This window comes from Fistularia commersonii, chromosome 2 (genome assembly GCF_037954325.1).
Source record: "Fistularia commersonii isolate RoL2024-O1a breed Wild chromosome 2, RoL_Fcom_v1.0, whole genome shotgun sequence".
Classification (NCBI taxonomy): Eukaryota; Metazoa; Chordata; class Actinopteri; order Syngnathiformes; family Fistulariidae; genus Fistularia; species Fistularia commersonii.
In genome coordinates, this window is record NC_141285.1 from 1,494,061 (window position 1) to 1,517,187 (window position 23,127).

At 43.0% G+C, this 23,127-nt stretch overlaps 1 protein-coding gene across 1 annotated transcript in view; it reads right to left on the reverse strand.

Annotated features, from left to right (window-relative positions):
* The window catches only part of ttc27 (tetratricopeptide repeat domain 27), a 103,056-nt gene that overhangs the window by 20,918 nt on the left and 59,011 nt on the right, over nt 1-23,127 (reverse strand). Inside the window, exons 12-16 of the mRNA XM_086164040.1 lie at nt 18,101-18,223; nt 7,566-7,793; nt 4,244-4,342; nt 4,097-4,149; nt 87-252 (exon numbers count right to left, since the gene is read on the reverse strand). Of these exons, the coding sequence (XP_086020166.1) occupies nt 87-252; nt 4,097-4,149; nt 4,244-4,342; nt 7,566-7,793; nt 18,101-18,223 (669 nt within the window). The remainder of the gene's footprint in view (nt 1-86; nt 253-4,096; nt 4,150-4,243; nt 4,343-7,565; nt 7,794-18,100; nt 18,224-23,127) is intronic.

Genomic DNA, 23,127 nt, shown 5'->3' on the forward strand with positions numbered 1-23,127 from the left:
CTGTGATCCGTCGCTGGAGCCGAAACACCCGAGTGTGTCGTTTACGCATCGTCGTCACGGTCAAAGCTCAAAGACGGACCCCCTACCTCCACGTCCTTGTAGTTTTCCCGGAGGTCCATCAGACGGTGGTAGGCCTTGATCGCTTCGGCAAAGTCCCCGACGTCGATGCTCACCACAATAAAGTTCTCCCAGATCTGCCAGTGTTCGTAGTTGCACCTCAGGGCTTCCCGCAGGGTACGGAAGGCTTTGTCTCTGTGAAAGACAGATGCTTAAAAACTACAGATTTGGTGGAAAATAAATAAATCCACTGACGTTTAATGCGATTCAATCTAGCATTTGTATTCAACAGTGAGACAAAAATAAGGCTGACTAAGTATTATGGCTTTCAATTTCAGGCCCGAGAGCACAGGAGGCTGATGCAAACTAAGACTTCAGAGTCTGCCGGGAACAGGCAGCGCGGAAATCCAGTGTGTTGTTGTTATTGTTGTTTTCTTAAACGCAGTAAACAAATCAAAATTCAGTGCAAAGCGATCCATACAATGAAACAATGGTACGTGCGCAGTGGAGATCACGCTTGCTGTGACCAATGGATTCTAGCGCAATGCTTTCCATTAGCAGTGTGAAGAAAGATTGTAAAAAATAAAATAAAAAAATAAAAATAATAATAATAAAAAATAATAATAATAATAAAAATATATAGATACATATATTTTTTTATTTTTTATCTATTAATAAAATAAAATCATAATAAATTATAATATAATTATAATTATATTTAATAATAATTAAATAATAATAATATAATTATAATTTTAAAAAATATATCCATATATATATATATATATAAAAAGATATAATTTTTTATTTTTTTTTTATTATTATTTAATTATATATATATATATATATATACACAAATAACAGTGAATTCACAATAATTTTGCATTAAATGTTGGTCATTTTATGCATATGAAGGGTGAACGACAGAGCAGCGTATGGACCGCATGAAAAGCTTCAAAAAATCAAATCCAAAGTTGGATTCTGCAGCCGTGAGACTTACTTCTCATTAGAAATGTCATTTTTCTTACGCATGAAATTAAAAAAAAAATGGATAAACTACATAGGATGTGATCCACAATTCAATTTTCATTCCGGTCACACTTCTATATGTGCTTTTCTGCAGCGTGTCCATGTTGACCACCGATTTCTGACATTCCCTTGTATTTTACGCTGACTTGTGATTCGTGGCAGTTCCTTGCTAATGATTGCAATATTTTTACCGGGCTCTTGGGGAAGTGGTTAGAGGAAAAAAAAAAAAAAAAAGAAACGGTCATAATGGCTGCACGTGATGCTGAGCGGAGCGGGAAAGCAGCTGCGACAACTCCGGGGTTGAAGCCGGTGAGCAAGTCGTCCGTAGCCGGGAAGTGTTTGCGCATCCAGCTCATCGATTATTTAGCCAGGGCTAATTACCGAATGTTCTCCGGAGTTTGCTTTATTAATGCGCCTGCGTGATCTTTTTTTGAAAATGGTTGAGTCGACAGGAAGCCCGTCCGCGGCGTTCAGCGGCAGCACGAAAACAGAAGCTTCTCCTGCTTCTGCTCGCTGAACCTGCTTGTCTGCCATCAAGGTGATCATCATCGGTCTATTGTTTGTGTAGACGATGACAAAAAAACAAAACATGACTAATCACGTACTTTTAATTATGCAAGTGGAAGAATGTGGCAGCCTTTTTGGACCGGAATATAAAAGATTATTGTTACTTCTTTTCTTTTCAGGGGTCTCCACAGCCAATCATGTTCTTCCTCTCCTCTCACACCAGCTAACTCCAGCTAACTATCCTCAGCTAACTCCAGCTAACTATCCTCAGCTAACTCCAGCTAACTATCCTCAGCTAACTCACTTTAGCTAACTATCCTCAGCTAACTCCAGCGAACTATCCTTAGCCAGCTCCAGCTAACTATCCTCAGCTAACTCCAGTTAACTATCCTCAGCTAACTCCAGCTAACTATCCTCAGCTAACTCACTTTAGCTAACTATCCTCAGCTAACTCCAGCTAACTATCCTTAGCCAGCTCCAGCTAACTATCCTCAGCTAACTCCAACTAACTATCCTCAGCTAACTCACTTTATCTAACTATCCTCAGCTAACTCCAGCTAACTATCCTCAGCTAACTCCAGCTAACTATCCTCAGCTATCTTCAGCTAACTATCCTCAGCTAACTTCAGCTAACTATCCTCAGCTAACTTCAGCTAACTATCCTCAGCTAACTCCAGCTAACTATCCTCAGCTATCTTCAGCTAACTATCCTCAGCTAACTCCATCCTCTTCCTCGGCATCCTTCCACCCAGACCTTCACCAATCTCTCCAACCATCTACCACGCCTGTTCCTCTGATGGACTCATTCCTCCTCACGAGAACCTCCAGCTCTGGTCTCACCACCGTCTTCTACACCTTTCCGTTATAATGTACCTGTACAAAATCTAAAATGTACTAGATAACGGTCTTAAAAGTGTGGAGGGGCTAAATTATTAATATCTACCTGCTATTAAACACTATGACAACTTTTTATGTGGACACCGGACATGCGGATATTGGATTTTGCACTCCATGAAAGATACCTCACTGTTCACAATGTCATCTGCGAACATCATGGTCCATGGAGATTCCTGTCTAACCTCATCTGTCAGCCTGTCCATCAACACTGCAAACAAGAAGGGACTCAGAGCTGAAACCTGATGAAGTCCCGTGGCCAACTTGAGCTTCTCCGCCACAACAGCAGCACACCACAGCATTGTCTCACAGCTGGCATACATGTCCTGCACCAGTCTAATGCTCTTCTCTGTCACTCCACACTTCCTCATACAGGATCATACAGGCTGGCTACTACCGTAGCTTCTGTCGCAACTTCTCAGACATAGTTTTGCCACTGACTCATCAAAAATTTGTGCGGTCTACTGTTTGTGAGTCTGCTTTTCAGAACACTGAGGCTTTGCTGTGCAGCTCACCGGTACTTCGACCAGCCCTTCAAACTGGAGGTTTGCAAGCGCAACAGGTGCTGGTGCTGTCCCCCTTCAGGTGGGATCAGATGGGCTTGATCACCCTCTCAATTACTTTTCCAAAAAGTTTCTGAAACATCAAATATACTATATAACCATCGAGAAGGAAGCCCTGACCCTGTTGTTAGCTTTGCAACTCTTCCAAGTGTACATCCGTCTCTGTGTTCACTAACCACAATTCTCATCTAAGATGAAGAACGCCAACCAGCACATTATGCGTTTTTACAAGACAGTGATAATATTTTTAATAAATACACACTATATTTCCGTAACTTGTGTCCGTATACCGTAATTTCCGGACGATAAGCAGCGACTTTTTTTCACATAAACAACGATGCGGCTAATATATGGACTTTTTTTTGGGTGGGGGACGCTAACAAGCTTCACGCCGCTAAAATCCTCGTCACATCGGACTGAAGAAATGAACGGGAAATTCTGAGTCTGTTGAACTGACATCGAAGAAGACGACTGACGGTTTTAGCGCGCAGGAGGAAGCCCGAGATAGCGATCGGCTAGCCGGCGCGGCTTATACTGAGGTGCGCTCAATAGTCCAGAAATTACGGTACTTATGTTCCCAACCTTTTGTTTGGTCTCACATCAATAGAAGGGGACGTAAAAGCTCCTCCTATCACCCGACACTTTTCTCCATCTGTTTCTTCTCCACCCTCTGAATTGTTGACCCTCACAAGGCCTTAAAATCCTCCACCTTCTTCATCTCCGCTCCCTGTAGCCTCAGCACTACACTCGGGCTCCTGTAATGCGAACAGCTATTCTGTTTCGCGCTAGCTAACCTTCAGTCCCCTTTTCAAGAGCATACAGCACCTCCACCTCTCTAGAGAGATGATTATGTAAAATAATAAAAAAAAATTAAAAAAGTTTAATGCGTGCTTATGAAAGTTTTGTGTTTTTCTATATTAGCTACAATACACGCTCTCATAAAGACCTGAAATGCTAATAACCGCTAGCGGGAAACGGAACGGTTCGAGCGGAGGCCCAAACAATGGCGTCGTAAAAGCGGTTTGTGCAAAACGCTCGGCGCTCACTTTTTCTGCATGCGAATGAATGCGGTGGAGAGGTTGTTCCAGGCCTCGGCGTTCTGTGGGGAGGAAGAAGAGGAGAAGGAGGTCACGAGAGTAAGGAAGTGCCTGAAATGATGCGTCGGGAGGGGTCGCGTCAGCCGAGGTACTTACATCCGGCTCTAAACGGACGCACGTCTGGAAAGCCTTGGCTGCTCCTTCGTAGCCCTCCAGAGCCAAGTAGGCGCAACCCAGGGAGAACCAGACACCAAGCTGAGAACACGAAGCACAGGAAGATGCTTTGCATGCAAACTGGAATGACGCTCGTTCTTTGGTACCTCGATTTAACTATCGGAATTATGGAATTGAACTCCGATGCCACCTCAGGTTGAGCGAAACGTGCCCGGCGAGCGCTCGGACACCGGCCGTTCGGATATTTTGGGCTGTGTGACTTCATGAAGTCGAATTCGAGGCGGCAACGAGAGAGGACTTATTTCCGGCGGACGGCGGGTTTCTTTTCTTTAACATTCTTTAACTATTTTATGACCGAAAATCATTCCCAGCCGTTCAAAATGGGCGTAACACGATGTAATTAAAATGCAATATAACTTAGCTTCTATATATAATAACTCATGCCCTATTGGTCTTGCCACACTTCCGAAGTTACTACCTGGCAGCACAACTTGGAACATTGGTCTCATGGATCAAACTAGATATGGACACAAGATGGGTGCATATAGAGCAAAGTTCAGTTAAAAATGTGTCGCTTTCAACTCTCCCCTTTCTAAACTCAAAAGCAAGACGTGGACTTAAGATACAAAATGAATATGTCAACCGTACGCTTAAGGTTTGGGAAAAGACAAGACGATTCCTGAATCGACCTCCGTCTCTATCGAGGGCAGCAAAAATAACAGCAGCGGGTGATTTTCTGCCTGCAAAGATGGACGGTGGTTTCATTAGATGGGCAGGGAAAGGTTTAATCACAATAAATCAATTATTTGAAGGGAAGAACTCTGAGGGCTTTTTCACAACTTCAGGCAAAATACGACATTGACTCTAAGGATTTATTTCGATATTTTCAAATTCGACATGATTTGATGACACACAAAGAATGGGACAATAATAAAGAAGCTTCGACTAATTTTGAACAATATTGGATTGCGATAGTTGAGAACAAAATGAACATTAAAAATACAATATCAGATATATATGGCAGGATACGTATGGACACTTTAGTGGACACACTGGATGTGAAAGCGAAGTGGGAACTGGAATCTAATGCCGTGATTGCTGATGGAGCGGAGGGAGTTCAGCCGGAAGTTAAGAATAAGGTATTTTAAAACTCCCTTGATAATAGCTTCTTATGATAATAACTGTCTCCCCTGTGTTGGAGGGGCTGTGGCATAACGGGGGACTTTTCCCACATTTTTTGGGACTGCCCTAAACTGATGAAATTCTGGGAAGAGGTAAAAAAAACAAATAAGTGAGATTTTAAAATTAAACAGACCAATTGATCCACAGCAATTTATTATGGGTGCAGCATCAACAAGCGATTTAAGGAAAAAACAGGTGTTTTCGTTTAGAGTTCTTCTATTAATTGCACATAAAATGATCCCAGTAAACTGGCTCGAACCCCACAAACCTACTGGACCAGCGGCGTCAGAGGCTTCAGGATGGAAACTGCATGGACTTCAGACAAACCTGTATCTTGACAAATGGGCATCCATCAAAAAATATTTGGAGAGTTGAAGTTATTATCTCTATTTGACTGAGTTAGATGTTTTTTTTTTTTGTTTTGTTTTTGTGTTTTTTTTATTTTATTTTATTTTTCGCTTGCTAGTGAGGAAATAAGTGACCTATAAAAAATATTGTATCGTGTATCTTGTTATGAGGTTTTGTAAGAATGTGTGTGACTCTGTTAAGGAACCTGTTCTAATAAATGTTCAAAAAAAAAACAAAAAAAAACTCATGCCCTGGTAGATTATATATGATGAACTTCCCTGCATTCCCAAATAAATTCTTAAATATTGCAAAGATAGTCAGATAAAGGGACATTAAGCTGCTTTGATGAAATATGAACAACATAGTTTTGGTGATAAACAACCAAATTGGACTCCTTCATTTGCGAACGCTGACATTTTAACCATTCCTGCAATTTATCCCATAATCTGTTTTACGGTATTTGACAATTAATACGAAAATGGAGAAAGGTATGATTTATTGCATTCTTGCTCTTTTACTGAAAATGTTAGCGGTAATTCAATTCATTTTGTAACAAGATATTGGTCGAGGCAGATGGACGCCCAGCGTGACTTCTGTTCATTATATTTTCATTATATTCATTAAATTTTATTTCTTTGTCGCTATATAATAGAATTGATTTGCACATTTCTGGGAAATAAATAAGCGACTGACAGCAGAGAAAAAAGATTTAAAAAAAAAAAAAACATCGTAAAATCGAACATTTTAGATCCGCTTCATGTAATAATTTGCAAAAAACAAACAAATAAAAAATTAAAAAGAAATAAATAAATGGAAAAAAAAAACAAGATGTCGTTTGGGTTGAAACAGGAACAGCCTGGAGATAAATGTGTCGCTGGATTGTCACATGATAAAGGCATCTTTTACATCAAATCTCGAGCTGAAAGGAGAGTCCCGTAATTTCCAGACAATCAGGTGTAATTTTTTGGAATTGGAACCCTGCGGCGTAAACACTGATGCGGCTAATTGATGGATTTTTACAGACTAACGAGCTTCACGCCACCAAAATATTAAGCCTCGTCACATCGGGCCAATTAAATTACAGACAGGAAAAAGATAAAGATGAGTTTTCCTGGTAGGCGACTATATATTTTTTATTTATTTTTTTTTTAAATTAAAAGTTAAATATCACATATAACAAATAGACACTTGCAGCTTACAGACAAGTGTGGCCTGTATATGTATTTTTTTTTTCTTTTCAAATTTAGCGGGTGCGCCTTATATTCAGGTGCGCCTAATAGTCCGAAACTTATGATAGATCTCGAAAACAGTGGCGTTTCGCCCCACGATGTGACGGCTCCTTTCTCTCCACCCTGGCATTAGAGGCGCATTTTTACACAAAATTGACGGAGGTAAATAATAAAAGGCCGATGTCGAAACCAAAGAATGTTTCGATTCGATGCTTTCCTGCTCCGACTTCCGATCGAGCTTTCAACTTTGTGCGACTCCAGATATTTGGGGGGCTCCGAACTCATCGGTAGAAAAGTGTCGCACCCTTTTTTTCCGCGATCTTTCTAAAAAAAATCGCGTCGATTTAGCCGGAAATATGGCTATTTTGGCCTTTTTCGGACGTGAAAACGGCAGCGTTAAGCTGCACGCCGAGAAATAAGGAGTTGATTTTCGGACATACCTGTCAGTATAATTGGACAGAAGAAGCTTTGGACAAAGGTTTGCTCTCCACCTTCGCGCCCACCAAACTATCCCCCGCACCCGAACGTCCGGCCTCGGCTGTTACCTGCATGCAGTTGACTTTGACCGACTTCTCGAAGCAGTCGACGCACTCCTGGAGCTCCTTGTTCTGGAGGTGCAGCAGCGCCTTGGAGCGCATGGCTCTGGAGCTGCGCTGGCCGGAAAGCTCCCAGGCGCGGTCGTAATACTGGTGATCCCTCAGGATGTCGCCCAGAAGGCAGTACAGGCCGGCCGTCTCGGTCTTCTCCAGCTCCCGACGGACGATCTCCTCCGCCTGAGGACCAAAACAAAGGCGTCCTCACTTCTCTTTACGTTTCTCGGAGAACTTGACCTCCAGCCAGGAGGCTCACAAAACCGGCCGGAGCTTCGAGATGGAGCCGATATATCGCGGAATCCTTGGCCGTTATTCCTTAGTTATTCGGCCTCTCGAGACTTTTAAGACAAAGAAATACCAAGTACGCGTTGGATTTTCTGCACGGATAGATTATAACGCTTTTTACCCGTTATAAGTTGATTGGAGGCAGATGATTGGCCGCCCCTGAAGGCAGCAGCCGAAAGAAGAAGATGAAGACGACGTAAAACAATCATGAAATGAAATAATACAAGCTCGTTAAAAGGGTTAAATTGCGCCGCATTGGAAATATGGCACCAACTCATGTTTCTGAACATCTGGCAACACTTGGTCTTTAATTCACGTGCGCGGAGTCGGAGCTACATCGATTGCGGGTTCAGCAAAAGCGCAGGTCTCAATTTTGATAGAAATCGGAGTTTGTGTCGCAGGAACTCTCGGGCCGACGGCGGGTGAACCTTTCAGGACGGACGTCCGACCGTGTGGCCGGTAAAAACCAATTCCATTTGACTTGGAAATGAAGAAAAATGAAATAAGGGACGGGATAATGTGGTTTGACAAAAATGACGAAGCCTCTCGGCAGGAAACTCTTGAAAGACAAGCAGTGTGGCTGCCGCAACATGTTACACGTTTGCTTTCCTTATATTTGTCTTGTGCGCTTTCCATTTTATTTTCGGCATGAAGTCCATCGGTCTGATGTTCAATAATCCTTTATCGAGATATCGAGTCTCGCCTACATTTGACGGAGATGAACCAATGCACGTTTGCGATAGATGACGTGACAAACTCAAGGCCGGCGGGCCGAATGTGGCCTGCCGGGTCAGTTTTTGTGGCCCGCGAGAACGTCTTAAAAAGTCTAACCGTCTTAAAATAAATTCCTAGATTCCTGAATGTCCAGAGAGAGAAAAGTGGATGCAGATGGAAGGCTGATCCGAGAAAGAAGGGAAAACGTGTTTGGGCTTCAAGGAGACAAAGCGGTTTGTCTTTTCGGTCTTTTCTGAGTCAGTTTTGCTTGTCAAAGAGTACAATCTACATTTTGGCACCAAACACGGAGCTAAGTATGCTAAAGCTAGCCTTGCAAAGAAAACAACAAATCGTCCAAGAATTAAAAGACAAACTACGACGGCAGAAGAACGTATTCACCCAAAACACTGCAGCGCAGAAAGCTAGCTTTGGAACAGAGCAACTAGTAAACGCATTTCAAGACCGCGCTCGGTTTATTCAAAATCGAATCACGTGGAAAATCTAAGCAGCGGTCGCTCGCGTACGGTGAGGCTACATGGAGCGGTAATGAAGAAGGCTGAGGGTTTTAAAAACATCGGGTACCGAGGAAAAGACAGGAAGCGGAGCTGGAGGTGGAAGCGATGAAGATGTTGAGGTTCTCTTGGGGAGTGAGGAGGACGGATGTTAGATGTCGTGGAGGTTTATGGATGGAGGGAAAGGAAGACAGGAAGTTAGAGGATTAGATGGAGAGGTGGACTAGCTGTTGCAAAGTCATTAGACCTTTTGCTCATTTTTATAACTTCCTTCAATTGGAAATCAGCGAAATCCATTGCCAGTTCAGGCACGTCCTCGTCTGAGATCCACCGGTTTTAAGGACCGACCGCCAGAGCGAGGTTTCACGTTTTTTTTTTTTCTCTCCAAATATCTTATTCCTAATTATACCTCCGCCTTTCTTTTTATCTCCCCTTTAACCACCGCCGGTTCGGATGGGAGAACCGGGAGCGAATCGTCACGAGTCTCTTATCCTTGAAACGATCTTTAAACGCAATTATAACTTTAACCGGCTCCAAATTCGACAGCGGGATCTCGGCAAAATTCATTAAGAAAGTCCATTTCGAGAATCTCCACATCGGTGACCTGCAATATTAATACCTCAAGATACTCATCTCTATTAGCTTTAGCCCCCCTCCGCCCCCCCAGGTGGACTATGTGCTAGGAATGTATTCTTATGTAACCAACAAAGTAACGTCCTCGCTGACGGATCTCCCTCCTGCGTTTTGGACGTCAGAACGTTGCGTCGTGCAGTTCTGTCTTCAAATTACCTCCAAAACATGTGTTTTCGCCTCACGGGAGACCAAACTCCCGCAGACAAATGGATCGGCTTATTATTTCGGACCCCGTTGACAGCGGGACACGGTCCATTAGCCTGGACATCCAGGGCTTGCGGTTCAGGGAAAGAGGGAACTCAATCGCGAGGGTCCGAGCTGAAGGTGAGGACCGGCCGAGGAGACGATCGGCGATCTGGACGGACCAAGATAGAAACGTCTGTCCACTCCTACAAGAAGGAAGCCTCTTTCACACTGGAGGAACTTTTCCCTGTTCTTAAAAGCTCTTCAGGAAGGGACCCAAGACAGCAGAGGAACCAGGGACCGTGGATTTCGGTTCCTAGAACTGGTTTAGGTTCGACCCCCGGGCAGGGTCTTTAAAGAGTTCCATGGGAACTCGTGACATCGGTGCTTGGTGGAACTCATAAGCCGCGCCCATTACACTACAAGATTGTGCTGACTGGAGCGTCATTTCTTTTGGAAATAATACTGTGGTCACTGGTCAGCAGATTTCTTGCGATAAAATGGACAGCAGTGAGAAATTCTTGTCGTAGCAACTGGTCTTCAAGACGTTCAGTTCGAATGATCTCTGGGGAGTTTCCCAAAATAACTGCTAGGGTTTTGCGCGGGTCTAGGTTATGGTGGATTGCTAAGTACGTGGAGGAGTTGATGGGCGGAAACCAGGTCTAAGGGGGTTGTTATGCTAAAGGGGGTGTCCTTCGTTAGGACAAAAGAACAACTTTTCTGGGGCTACCCGGACTGGAATGTGAAAAGTTGAAGCTAAACAAGGGAGTGAAACTTGTTGGATCACATAAACCGAGGCTCATGTGGACGTTACCGGGGGCTGCTTCTGGTGGCGGGTCTTTCCTGGTTGCTTGGAGGGTGCAGAAGGTCCTGGTCCATCTTGGTTAATGCCAAGACGGATTTGCACTGACGGTTACTTTCAAATGAGTCTCAGTTCGTGTGATCCAACAGGCTTCCCTCCTTTGTTTAGCTTCACCTTTTCACACTCCAGTCCAGGTAGCCCCAGAAAAGTTGTTCCTCTGTCCCCAACAAAAGGCACCTTCATTGGCACAAGAACACCCTTAGACCTACTTCCTGCCCATCAACTCTAGAACCTCTACAGACAAGTGGTGAGAAACAGGCCGATGAAGAGTTCCTCGCTCTTGTCGAAGGGTCGCCAGGGCTGGCGGCAGACACATTTTGCCGAAATAAGTACAAAGTTAGCTGGCAAGAGTTAGCGCAGGGAGAAAATAAACACACTTAAACCCAATGGATTGTCCATGGCTAGAGGTACAAGTCGCAGATGCTTGCGTGACACCATTCCCAAAACTTGGTTCCCCTCCGCTAGCGCAAATGCAAAACTAAAAGGCGGGAAGTTCCTGGAACCAAATTTGAGCTGCACAGTTCTGAGCACTGCGTTGGAGATTCATTGAGCGCTCTAGTTGTAGTTCAGACCAAGCAAATAACGTGACCAGCAATTTGTCTGCAATGATGGGGAATTAAAGGGGCCAAATTGTTATGACTTTCAAACCAACCCAGTGCTTCCTGTGGACTGCTGGGCACCATTTCTTAAAAAAAAAAACCAATCGAGGTAACTGGTCAGAATTTGATTGCGACCTGTGAAAAAATGGACCAAATCAGCAAATAATGAACCGGCGACCGGCTCAGGGTGAACCTCGCATCTTGTACGATTTCAGATGGGATCAGCTCAGGATCAGCCGCAGAAGATGGATGGATGGATGGATGGATGGATGGAAGGATGGATGGATGGATGGATGGATGGATGGATGGATGGATGGAAGGAAGGAAGGAAGGAAGGAAGGAAGGAAGGAAGGAAGGAAGGAAGGATGGAGGAAGGAAGGAAGGATGGATGGATGGATGGATGGAAGGAAGGAAGGAAGGAAGGAAGGAAGGAAGGAAGGAAGGATGGATGGATGGATGGATGGATGGATGGATGGATGGATGGATGGATGGATGGATGGATGGATGGATGGATGGATGGAAGGAAGGAAGGAAGGAAGGAAGGAAGGAAGGAAGGAAGGAAGGAAGGAAGGAAGGATGGATGGATGGATGGATGGATGGATGGATGGATGGATGGATGGATGGATGGATGGATGGAAGGAAGGAAGGAAGGAAGGAAGGAAGGAAGGAAGGAAGGAAGGATGGATGGATGGATGGATGGATGGATGGATGGATGGATGGATGGATGGATGGAAGGAAGGAAGGAAGGAAGGATGGAAGGAAGGAAGGAAGGAAGGAAGGAAGGAAGGAAGGATGGATGGATGGATGGATGGATGGATGGAAGGATCAACAAAGGGCACAATAGTCCAAACAGTATCAAAAAGGTGTTTTGCTGATTAATTCATCTGTAATTTGACATGAAACCAGGTCGGACGCACTTCGGTGTCGAATTTCCCTCAAAACAAACCTCCTTCTCTTTGCTGATCGAAATCTCTTTTTCCCCCAAAAAACACGTTGGAGAAGGTGAGGTTTGCGAATAACAAACTGGCTGTTTTGTTCAGCCGGAGGTCACGTATGTTTGTGAGGGTTTGCACTCAGTCAGCAAGAACGCTCAGCTGCTCCTCAGCAGCCCCACAGCGAGCTATTAAAACCACCTCCAGCGGTAGTTACTGGTTGGGAAACACACACACACACACACACACACACACACACACACACACACACACACAGACACACACTCAGACAGACATAGGTGGTTATTATTGCAAACGTAAAGAGAAGCACTATTTGTTACGACGATGTTATTTTGCTGTCGATTTCATTTTCAGACTCCGCATACGACGATAAACAATTTGAATCTTGAAAAGTTAACGACAGAGTTTTCTGCCTTCAACCATCGCCGGATGAGTGTCGGACAAAAAAAAACATTAAAACTTGGTGACTTTCAAATATATTTAGTGATAAACATAAGGAAGGCGGGTTCGAGATAAAAGCGTGTTTGTATAACAAGGCCTTGATAACTTGATGAAAACTTTTGAAAATGTAATTGCCGAAGGCGTGAGGAATGTTTAAATAAAAGCAGCGGATTCTCTTGTTACCATCTCCAGTTTTTTTTGTTGTTTTCTTTTTTTATTTTTGTTTTTTCTGAGAAGGGAGTTGGAAATGTTTAATGAAACGTCAGGCGTCACAATAACACGACAGCAGGTGACGTTCGGCAACAATATCGTTTCATGTAAAAATAAAGGAGGCTAGCGCGGTGCAGCGGCACCATTTTATTATTATATATTATATATCTATATATATTTTCATATTTAAATTTATTTTTATATATTTATATTCTATATAATTACATTTAATATATTTTTAAATAATATATTTTGATAGTATATAATATATTTTATATATTTATATTTATTTATTTTTTTTATAATATATTTTGATAGTATATATTTTATATATTTATATTTATTTATATATTTTATATAATTATATTTATTTTCTTATTTTTTTAATAATATATTTTGATCGTATATAATATATTTTATATATTTATATTTAATATAATTATATTTATTTATTTATTTATTTTACAATATGTTTTGATAGTATATAATAAATTTTATAAATTTATATTTATTTATATGATAGTATATGATATATTTTGTATTTTTATATTTTTGTACATATTTATATTTATTTTTATATATATATATAAAATTTCACAAGAATTTCCTTTGGGATAAATACAGTTGTTCTTATTCTTATTTTTCATTTTGTGGGCGCTGGATGTTTCTCGTGAAAGGACGGGTGAATGAATGACCTCTACGGCGCGGAAAAGCAAAGAAGCGATTTTCGACAGCGATGTCGGTCTTCGCACCAAAACATGATGGAGAGTTTTTGATAAATTCAAAAAGGGAGAGATTTATCTTCCCGCCCTCCGACTGCGTCCCCTTCTCACCGAGCCTCAACGCGATGCGTGAAAAGGAAAACACACCAATTCTTCGGATATTGGCTTAAGTTAATAAGAAAAAGCAGCTGATGTTGGCTGAAAATCTATGTGACACCTGGGGGCCGAAAAAAAAAGTGTCTAGCCGAGACCCCGAGATTGCAGCTCGGCTTTTTCTTTTCTTTTTTTGCTGATGTCTCTGGGACTTAGTTGACCCGTGGCCTTCGGCTAAGAAGACTCCAAGTCATCTCGGCTCGGTGCGAAACACTTTTTATGAGTCGGCGGTCATAAAAATTCGGACACGGGTCGAGTTTGCCGGCCGCCCCGAGTTGGGTGTCTGTTTTATTCTACCGCGGTAATGATTAGATGAACTGATGTCGGAGCTGATCTATCTTCGGGTTCTGCTTTGCGCAAAAAAAAAAAAAAAGTCTCCTTTGCAAGGTGGTCGGGTTCACCTGCAGAGATGTAATGAAATTTGATTGGAACTGCTGGGCTTTAGTAGTAAAAGGTCCCGGTCGAGGCAGCTGTGCATCTGATGAGGATCCCTGCTGGACGATCCCTTTTTATGGCTTTTCCAAAAGCAGGGTTGGGCAGTCGGGCAACCGTAATATAATTACTTTCCCCCGGTTTCATGTAAGGGATTACAATCCCCCGAAGGGAGCTGTCAATCCGAGTAATGCTTCTGGCTGCGGTTCCAAGAAAGAGATCCTATTTTTTTTTTTTTTTTTTTTGCTTTTGTTTGTTTTGTTTTGTTTTGCGTTAATCCCGGGGACTTTACGGTGCATCGCGCAGCGTGAAGGAGCAGGTCCAGGAAGCATCCAGCCGAAAAGACAAATGATCGACAAGGAGATGGAAGGTCTGGACACGAACAGCTGGAAGTACCATTGGTGTTTGGAGCCAAGTTAAAGACGCATGGAAGAGGGTTACGTCATGAGCTTTGTGTGGGCTTCTAACCCGTCCAAAAAATAAAAACATCTAGTTTATTGAAGAGCCTCATTTGGCAGCACAGACGCGGGAACAGCAGTCGAACGACAATAAATAAATAAAATTTAAAAATCAATGCCAAATCCATTGTATGTTACTTTTTCCTAGAGGAGAAAATGAGCCTGGGGAATATTAATGTTGGATATATTGCGGAAATGCAATATAGCATTAGCATAGCGGTACAGTTGACTTTACAAACGCTGAATGAAACGGTTGATGATCTTTCTTGTGACGGTGTGGAAGAACGAAAAGTGCAACGTCAGCGACGGTGAGGTTCACGGCTGGTGAGGCACTGACTTGCATGAGGCAGGAGAACTGCCTGCCTCACCTAGGAGGCTCTCCGCAGCCGTTTTATGATCACACAGCACAAGAAACTCGTTACACACACACAGTCGTTGACTAATTAGACATGTAGTTCATATAGCAAAAGTGCTAAAACATTTTAATAGCGACAAACAAAGATAGCAATACGGTCTTGAGTGCAGAGCACGCCAGCAGTCAGACGTCATTGTGCGATCTATGTTGAGGCTCAACAGTCCGCAGCCTCACCCCACGTCTTTTCTCAGTATTTGAACACTAACTGTGAAAATCCAGCCATTTTGAATGAAAAAACAATCTAAAACTGATGAAGTTAAATGAAAAATGCCTTTATGGTGCAAATAACTCATAAATATAAACCTTCAATTCTTCTTTGATTTGACTTTTTTTTTTTTCCAAGATTGGCAAGTGAGGCACGGCCTCTCCTGCCTCCCCTGAGTGCACGTCGCCGTAAAAACTAAATCTTTAAACAGGACTTATTGATGGGACTGTCATTCAGGAGGGGTGAAGCCAAAAGTGTTGAGAAGTCCGTGACTTCAACCCAACCTCTGCGGCGGCCATGATGACGAACCGTGGACGAATCCATCCAGCACGCACGGTAATATCGCCATTTATCGTCATTTATCGTTACCGCGAACGGGACGAACGGCCGATCCCGGCTTACAACCGTGTCCAGGGACACTGTTTAACCCCGAACCGATCGCCTCGCAATCCCGGCGGCCACGTGCACGGGCGCCGGCTTCCACGTGCACACCTTCACACAGCTCAGTTAAACCTCTGCATGGCGGCGACCTCGGCTTTATTTACTCCTTATTATACACGAGCGAGACGACCGAACCGCAAGGACGCTACAAATCAAGGCGTGGACTTGTGGGTGTGTGAGTGTGTGTGAGTGTGTGTGAGTGTGTGTGAGTGTGTGTGAGAGCGCGGAGCGATTTCTTGATTAATGCCAAGATTATCGCATATTCCCAATGAATTTAAAAACAGCCTCGCTCCCCTCTGCGGTTTCACTGTTGAGCCGCATTTTGTAATAACAGTGCATTTTGTAATAAACGTCGAAAATGTAAAAACTTTTTCATTTCAATTTGTAATAAAGACGCATTTTGTAATAAACTGCTGCATTTTGTAATAAACTGCCCCAACGCATTTTGCAGTAAATTTTGCCGCATTATGTAATAAGTTATTACATTTTGAGAAGATTATTACAAAATGCACTTGCAACTTTTTTTTATTCTTTAGGAAATGTAATAACATGGTGCATTATGTAATAACAATTCGAAAGCATAGTTTATTTGTTTGTTAATTAGATTTTATTTTACTTTAAAGTATTTGTAAAAGCTAGGCCTATTATTAGTATCAGTGTATTAGCCTAGTAGCAGTACTTAGCAATTACTATCAGTACACTATTCAAAGGTTCTATAAATTCCATGTTATTACATTTCCTAGAGAATAAAAAAGTTGCAAGTGCATTTTGTAATAATCCTCTCAAAATGTGACAACTTATTACAGCAAAATTTATTACAAAACGCGTTGGGGCAGTTTATTACAAAATGCGGCTATATTACAAAATGAAATGAAAAAGTTATTACATTTTACAAATGTAATAAAATGGAACTAATAGAATATTCTCTGTTAATGCAACCTTTGAATAGTGTACTGATCGTAATTGCTAAGTACTGCTACTAGGCTAATACACTGATACTAATAATAGGCCTAGCTTTTACAAATACTTTAAAGTAAAATAAAATCCAATTAACAAACAAATAAACAATGCTTTCGAATTGTTATTACAAAATGCACTATGTTATTACATTTCCAAGAGAATAAAAAAGTTGCAAGTGCATTTTGTAATAATCTTCTCAATATGTAATATCTTATTACATAATGCGGCAAAATTTACTACAAAATGCGTCAGTTTATTACAAAATGCGGCTTTATTACAAAACGAATTGAAAAAGTGATTACATTTTGGACGTTTATTACAAAATGCACCGTTATTACAAAATGCGGCTCAACATTCCCTCTCTTGTCAATCCATGCCGAGGGAGTGTTGAAAACACACCTAAAATCCTTAAATTTTCTCCAAAATTGGCCTTCAGCATGAATCCTTGTTGTGCCGACTGACCTCCAACCAGTTTTATGGGATGCAGCGCTCAAAAAATATGTCCATTTTTAGTGCGACGTCGTCTTAAAGTCGCCCTTTGGTTGATTACGGGTTCCGACGTTAGACAAAGTTAGAAGACTGATGTTGTCGTGCTGCTTGTTCAAACCTCATGCTAACTTCAGGCGTCCGCTATCGCCGGCAGCCATAAACCAATCAGAGAACAGCAGCACCCTTGCCTTTGGTACGTACAGAATATCACTGCACATTTGTACGTATGTGGATCCCCAAAAATGGCACCTTTACGAAGCAGAATTCAAGCTGTAATAACTGACAGCTCTGTTTTTAGCGACTTTATTTTCTCAACAGTGTTGCTCACTATGTTATCATCAGCGAAAACTGCTTTCAAATTTAAATTTAATTCATTTTCTATATGTTTCTCATTCGGCGCTCCAGGTGGGTTCGAGGGCGAGTCCATCCCTCGCTCTGGATCAACTAAGCCAACAACTACAGTAGCTTCTAGCTGGTTAAAGTTAACGATTAAAACGACAGTGTGCACAATGGAACTGAAAAACACAAATAAATTAAACAAAGAATTCAACAGTGATTTTCTATTGAACACGACTGCTCTTTACTGGGTGAAGAAAGACATGATCCCAACGGCGTATCTATGCCGAATAGGAACCCAATCGAGCTACCAGTCGCGTAAAGAAGTTAAGAAGGCCAAACAAGAGTTTCCGAGGGAACAAAGCGAGACGAATGAAGTTCGACTAAACTGACCGTTTTGTTTGGATTTTATACTTTTATCACGCTCCTTATAACCCGGTGCGCCTTACAATGCGATGCGCCTCGCGGCCCGCTAGTACGGTACCTTGCCGTGTTGCCCCAGCCGTTCGTAGCAGATGACCACGTCCTCCCACATCTCCAGCCTTTCGTACATGAGCAGGGCGGAGCTGGTGCAGCCCAGGTCCATCAGGAGGCTGGCCAGTTGTTTCTGCACGGGAACAAAGAGCAGGACCTTATTTCCAACCGCTAGTATCACGTAACCAACCGGTTCCTTGTGTGTACAGTATACCCTTGTTCCAAAAAGAACTCGTGAAGGAGAAACCTTTACTTTTTTTTACAATTATTATACAGTTAAATACTCTATTATACATTGAAAAGAAAGAACAAACCATTTTACAGGCTCAGTTATTTGTTTCACAAATAAAAGTACTGTACTTTAGAAAGGTTTTTTTCAACAAATAACTTCTGTACTGTACTGTCAAATAATAATTTTAATCATCAATGTGAACGGAAGGCTTCAAATGGCGGAGATTAGCTCCGCCCACCGCGACCCGAGTCATTGCATTAAACGGGATAAAATTAAAAATGATTATGAAAAAAAGTGCGGACAGTTGCAACCCTTTTTGCATCCTTATTAAAACTTATCGCTGCTGTCGTCCTTATGTTTTTTTCTTCCTTCTTTACCGAACGAACGGAAGATTCATTCATTCCGTAACGCCGACCTACAGCCGCATAGCTTTTAGCTTCCCTTAGCATGTCCAGAAGTTTAACTTTATCTGCCATAGATAGCATCTTCCGCTGCCTTTTGGGCCCTGCAAGGTGCTTTTGTGGCTCCAGAGCATTTTGTCAACATTATGGTTTTAGAGAAACTCAAAATTGCGAGAGAATTTGCACGTGCGTAATATAAATTTGGCAAACTGTTTTAGGTACGTGCACATATTAAACTGCAACGTTATTGACGCACAGGTAGAGGAAAAGCGGAGTGACTTTTTAGCCAATCAGAATGCAGAACACAATGCACCATGCAAATCCGTGAAGTAGCGAAACCGTGAAAAGTAAACCGTGTTATAGCAGGGGCGCTAACTGGTATCCCGATCTGGCCGCCAATATCAGTTCCTCTCAGGTAAAGAGGTCTAAAGAGGTCTATCACGACCACTTGCATTCGTAGCTTATGCAAAGTTCACGGGTTAAAAAAAACAGCAAGAAAGGGTTGATCCCTAAACTATCTGGGCAGTTTCTCCAAATTAAACAAAAGCGGTAACCCTTTCATATAATTTTCGCGTGCTTTTAAGCAGTCCTATCCCGAACGTGCTAAGACGCTAACGGAAACGTAGCATCCACAAATCCAAGCTTGCATCAAATGACCTTCTTACTCGTAAAGCAGGGAGGCAGAAGGGGATGATCTCTAAATTAAAGCTGCGACGGGTAAAATAAACCAACCTTATATTTGATCATAATGGAATACACGTTGATTCTTCCGGGAACCTGAAGATACACCTTGAGACGCCAAAACAAAGCGACACGTACACACATCTCACCCTCCCCCGGCAGTAAAAATGCCCCGAGTGTTTTGTTTCCTGGTTCTCCGGTGTGGTTGGAAGGCATCGCCGCCGCTGGAGCAAATCCACCGCCTCAACCTCCTTTCTCATCCCCAGGCGGCAATATGGACTCTTCAATTCCAGCTTTATTGCTGTTATCAGTTATTACATGCCGCCTGGGTGACGCTCCCCCAACACACACACACACACACACACACACACCTGATCTCGTCCTCCCACGACACGTTCTCCCACCTTCTCAGACAAGACTCAATCCATCCATTACTGCTAATTTTACTTGCCGCTGCTTCCAATATTTCCGTCGACTTATCTTTGGCTTCGCTTAAGAGTCTAATGTTTTGTCTTCTTTGGTGCTTGGCGCCTCTGCAAATTCGTCACGAATATCTGTTTTGCAGTTTTTCCGCAGCTAAGAGCTCCGTGCTTCATATTTTCCTTCAGAACAATGATACTTCAAACGCTCCTCTGGCCTCCGAGGGCCGGATAAATCGGTATCCTTAATCAAAGTGCGTCGGAGGGAAGCGACCGAACCCGACTACAAACGCTGCCGTTGGTCTTTGAATTTTATAAAACCCCACCCGGATTGCGTGACATTGCTGCGAGAGCCCCGCGTCCAACCGTCTCCACAAAAATACTTTAAAATGGTCTTCAGTTGACAAATCCTTTTCGTGGTTGTGTACGGTTCGCTAGCTTAGGAGTTGCCCGACCTTTCTTGACTATGTCCAGCTTTTCTTCAAAACTCCATCTAGAAAATGGCTTTAACAATATAATAGCAACTAAATCCGTTTCTTCTCCTCCTGCAGCCATTGTGGGTCGACGAAACCGAAATTAAACAAACAACTATATTTCTGTTCGCAGCTCGCTAGTAAGCTTCTCCTCACTAGTACGCTTGTTCACTCTCTGACTATCCAATCAGAGGGTGTGCATACGCTAGCGTTGCTGAAGCCTGCATGAAGGCTTTGATAAGATAAGATAAGAACAACTTTATTTATCCCGAAGGAAATTGTCGTGCCAGAGTTTAAAGCAAAAACATAACAATAATAGATAATAGTAGGAAGGAGGGAGAATAAGAAATACAATAAAATATAAATTGTTAAGGTTAAGGCTATCAAGTGTCTTAAGGTCTTCAGTACAACGATTTGAAGATTCCCTGCGGCTGAGGGGAGAGGAATTAAAAAGTCGTCAACTTGATGTCGCCAACTCAAAATCTGATTGGTTGAAGCAACGTCATCAACACTTATTTTTTGCATAAAGGGCTTGCAGAACCGATTGTGCAGGCCCCCCCACCCCAAGGCAGAGTTCTTTGACTTTGACCCTGCCTGGCAACAGATGATGGCTAAAATGTGATTGGTTAAATGCTTTAATATGAAAATACATGTCTGGAAGCGGCACAGCCGGGGGAAAAGCTATGAAAGGAAGTGAACAGACTATTTGGAATTATTTAATAAGTATTTATGGACAAAATATTATTAACATCTGTGATCCAGATATTTTTTAGGCCAGCAGAGAAGGCCTTGCAGGCCCTAACGGCCCACCACTGGGAGCGGTGTGGACTAAACCGCCTGCAACTCAACAGTACAAAGACACAAGAGCTGGTGGTGGACTTCAGGAAATGGAGGACGGGTCCAAACCCAATCCACATCAGCGGGACAGTACCTGGGCGTCCACGTAGACAATAAAGTAGACTGGACTAAAAACAGATGCCGTAAACAAGAAAGGTCATCTTCTGCATGCTGGGGCGGTAAACTGAAGGCAGCTCACGGCAATAAACTCAACCGGAAGGCCGGTTCCATCCCGGGAGCTGAACTGGACTCGCTCGTGGAGGTGTCTGAGAGGAGGACGCCGAAGAAGCCGCTCGGTATCAATGACAACGCCTCTCGGACTGAAGTCCTACCGGACCAACCACCGAAAAGCACCTTGGAACGCCACAGAAGGTCTTTCTTACCTGTGGTCATTAAATCACAGAACTCCTCCCCTTCCTGCAAGAAGGAAACCTGACAGCAATAAAAGCAATATCATGTCGCAGTGAATTTCCTTCGGGTTTAATAAAGTTCTATTCTATTTTGCACTGTAAGAACTTTTTGGGGCCATATTTCATGCGTTTGGACGGCATCGGGACCTCAGGTCCTAAAACCGTTTTAGCTCCAAAACCCAGACAGGGTTTTTTTCGTTTGACGTTCCCATTGGAACCATTGGAAGGTGTTTGAGGTTCTCAGTCATCCAGGTTATTGGTCAATACTTGTCAAAATCTTCTCATCCCAACTGGACTTCATTGGACGTTTCACTTCTCGTCCAGAGGCTTCTTCAGATCGGTGGAACTCGGAGGCCAAGCCCATCACCAGATACTTCTTGCGGTCTGCACTTTTAAAATCGATCGCGGTCCCCGGATTTTTTTGCCACTTGCGCCGAAATGTACAGAATGGTCCGACGAAGCGTTTCCGGGGCTTATTTTCTCTTCTGGCCCTCCAGATCGCAGGGGGGCTTCCAGGGCTCGGAGCGGGACGTCAACATTTCGGCCAAAATAAGCACAAATTTAGCTAACGGGAGATTTTTTTTTTTATTTTTTCAGAGGAAGAGCTCCGAGCATTTCCACGGCTCCGAAAGGAACGTCACCGTTTCGGCCAAAACGAGTCCAGAATTAGCCGACGGCAAAGCGACAACGGAAACGTTTCAACCCATCGGATGGAACATGAACGCTGTGAGCTTTGCTCTCCGTGTCGATCGTGTCGTCTTCCTCTTCTTCAAGGCGGTTTGTTATTTGGCGCTTCATGTGCACGTTGCAGACGCTTGCATCACACCGGTCCCTCCCGTCATCCCTCGCCGTCTGTGGGAATGCAAAGCTAAAAGGTTTCCCAGGAGGAGGGTGGAACCTCGGGGTAAAATCGGGGTAGTTCTTAGAACCGATCCGTGTTGAACCGTGAGCTTTGCTACCATCTTAATGGCTGGAGTGCCGGAGATTGTGTACCTTTTTGACTCGTGGAGGAGCAGATTGGAAACATGTTGACCCGATCTTCATCTTTTGTTGGGGTCAGGTTTTCCCCACAGAGAGGCTTAAAGGTCGGTGACGCCGCTTTACGGCAGAAGTCATACAGTAAACCAATCATTCGGGGCAACTGGAACGGATTTTAGGTTAACGGGACCATCGAGGCGAGAAAGAAACTCAAGAGACTCTTTTTCTGGTTCCGCCTGAGGAAAGACCGGCTATCGAAGTGATAGCCGGTCGCTGATTCCTACCGTCGTTTCGGCGTCAGTCAACAACAGACTCTCGATTTGACCGTCTAAAATAATCCTCTTTGTTCCTCTTGAACTTGATCCTGTAGTTGCAGCTGTTCCAGCTCCAGATACAGGAAATCTTTGCCACAATAACTCAAATCACTTACTCCACTTTGTTCATTATTTATTACTGTATATTGGTAAATATGGAGACTTATTTTTCTTTTGAGATGAGATGTACTTCAACGACACCACGCTTGGGAAACTGTTTCGCAGCGGCAGCAGGACATACAAGGACAAGAGCTCTGAAGTGTAAAGGTGTAATTAAAAAGAAAAAGTATAT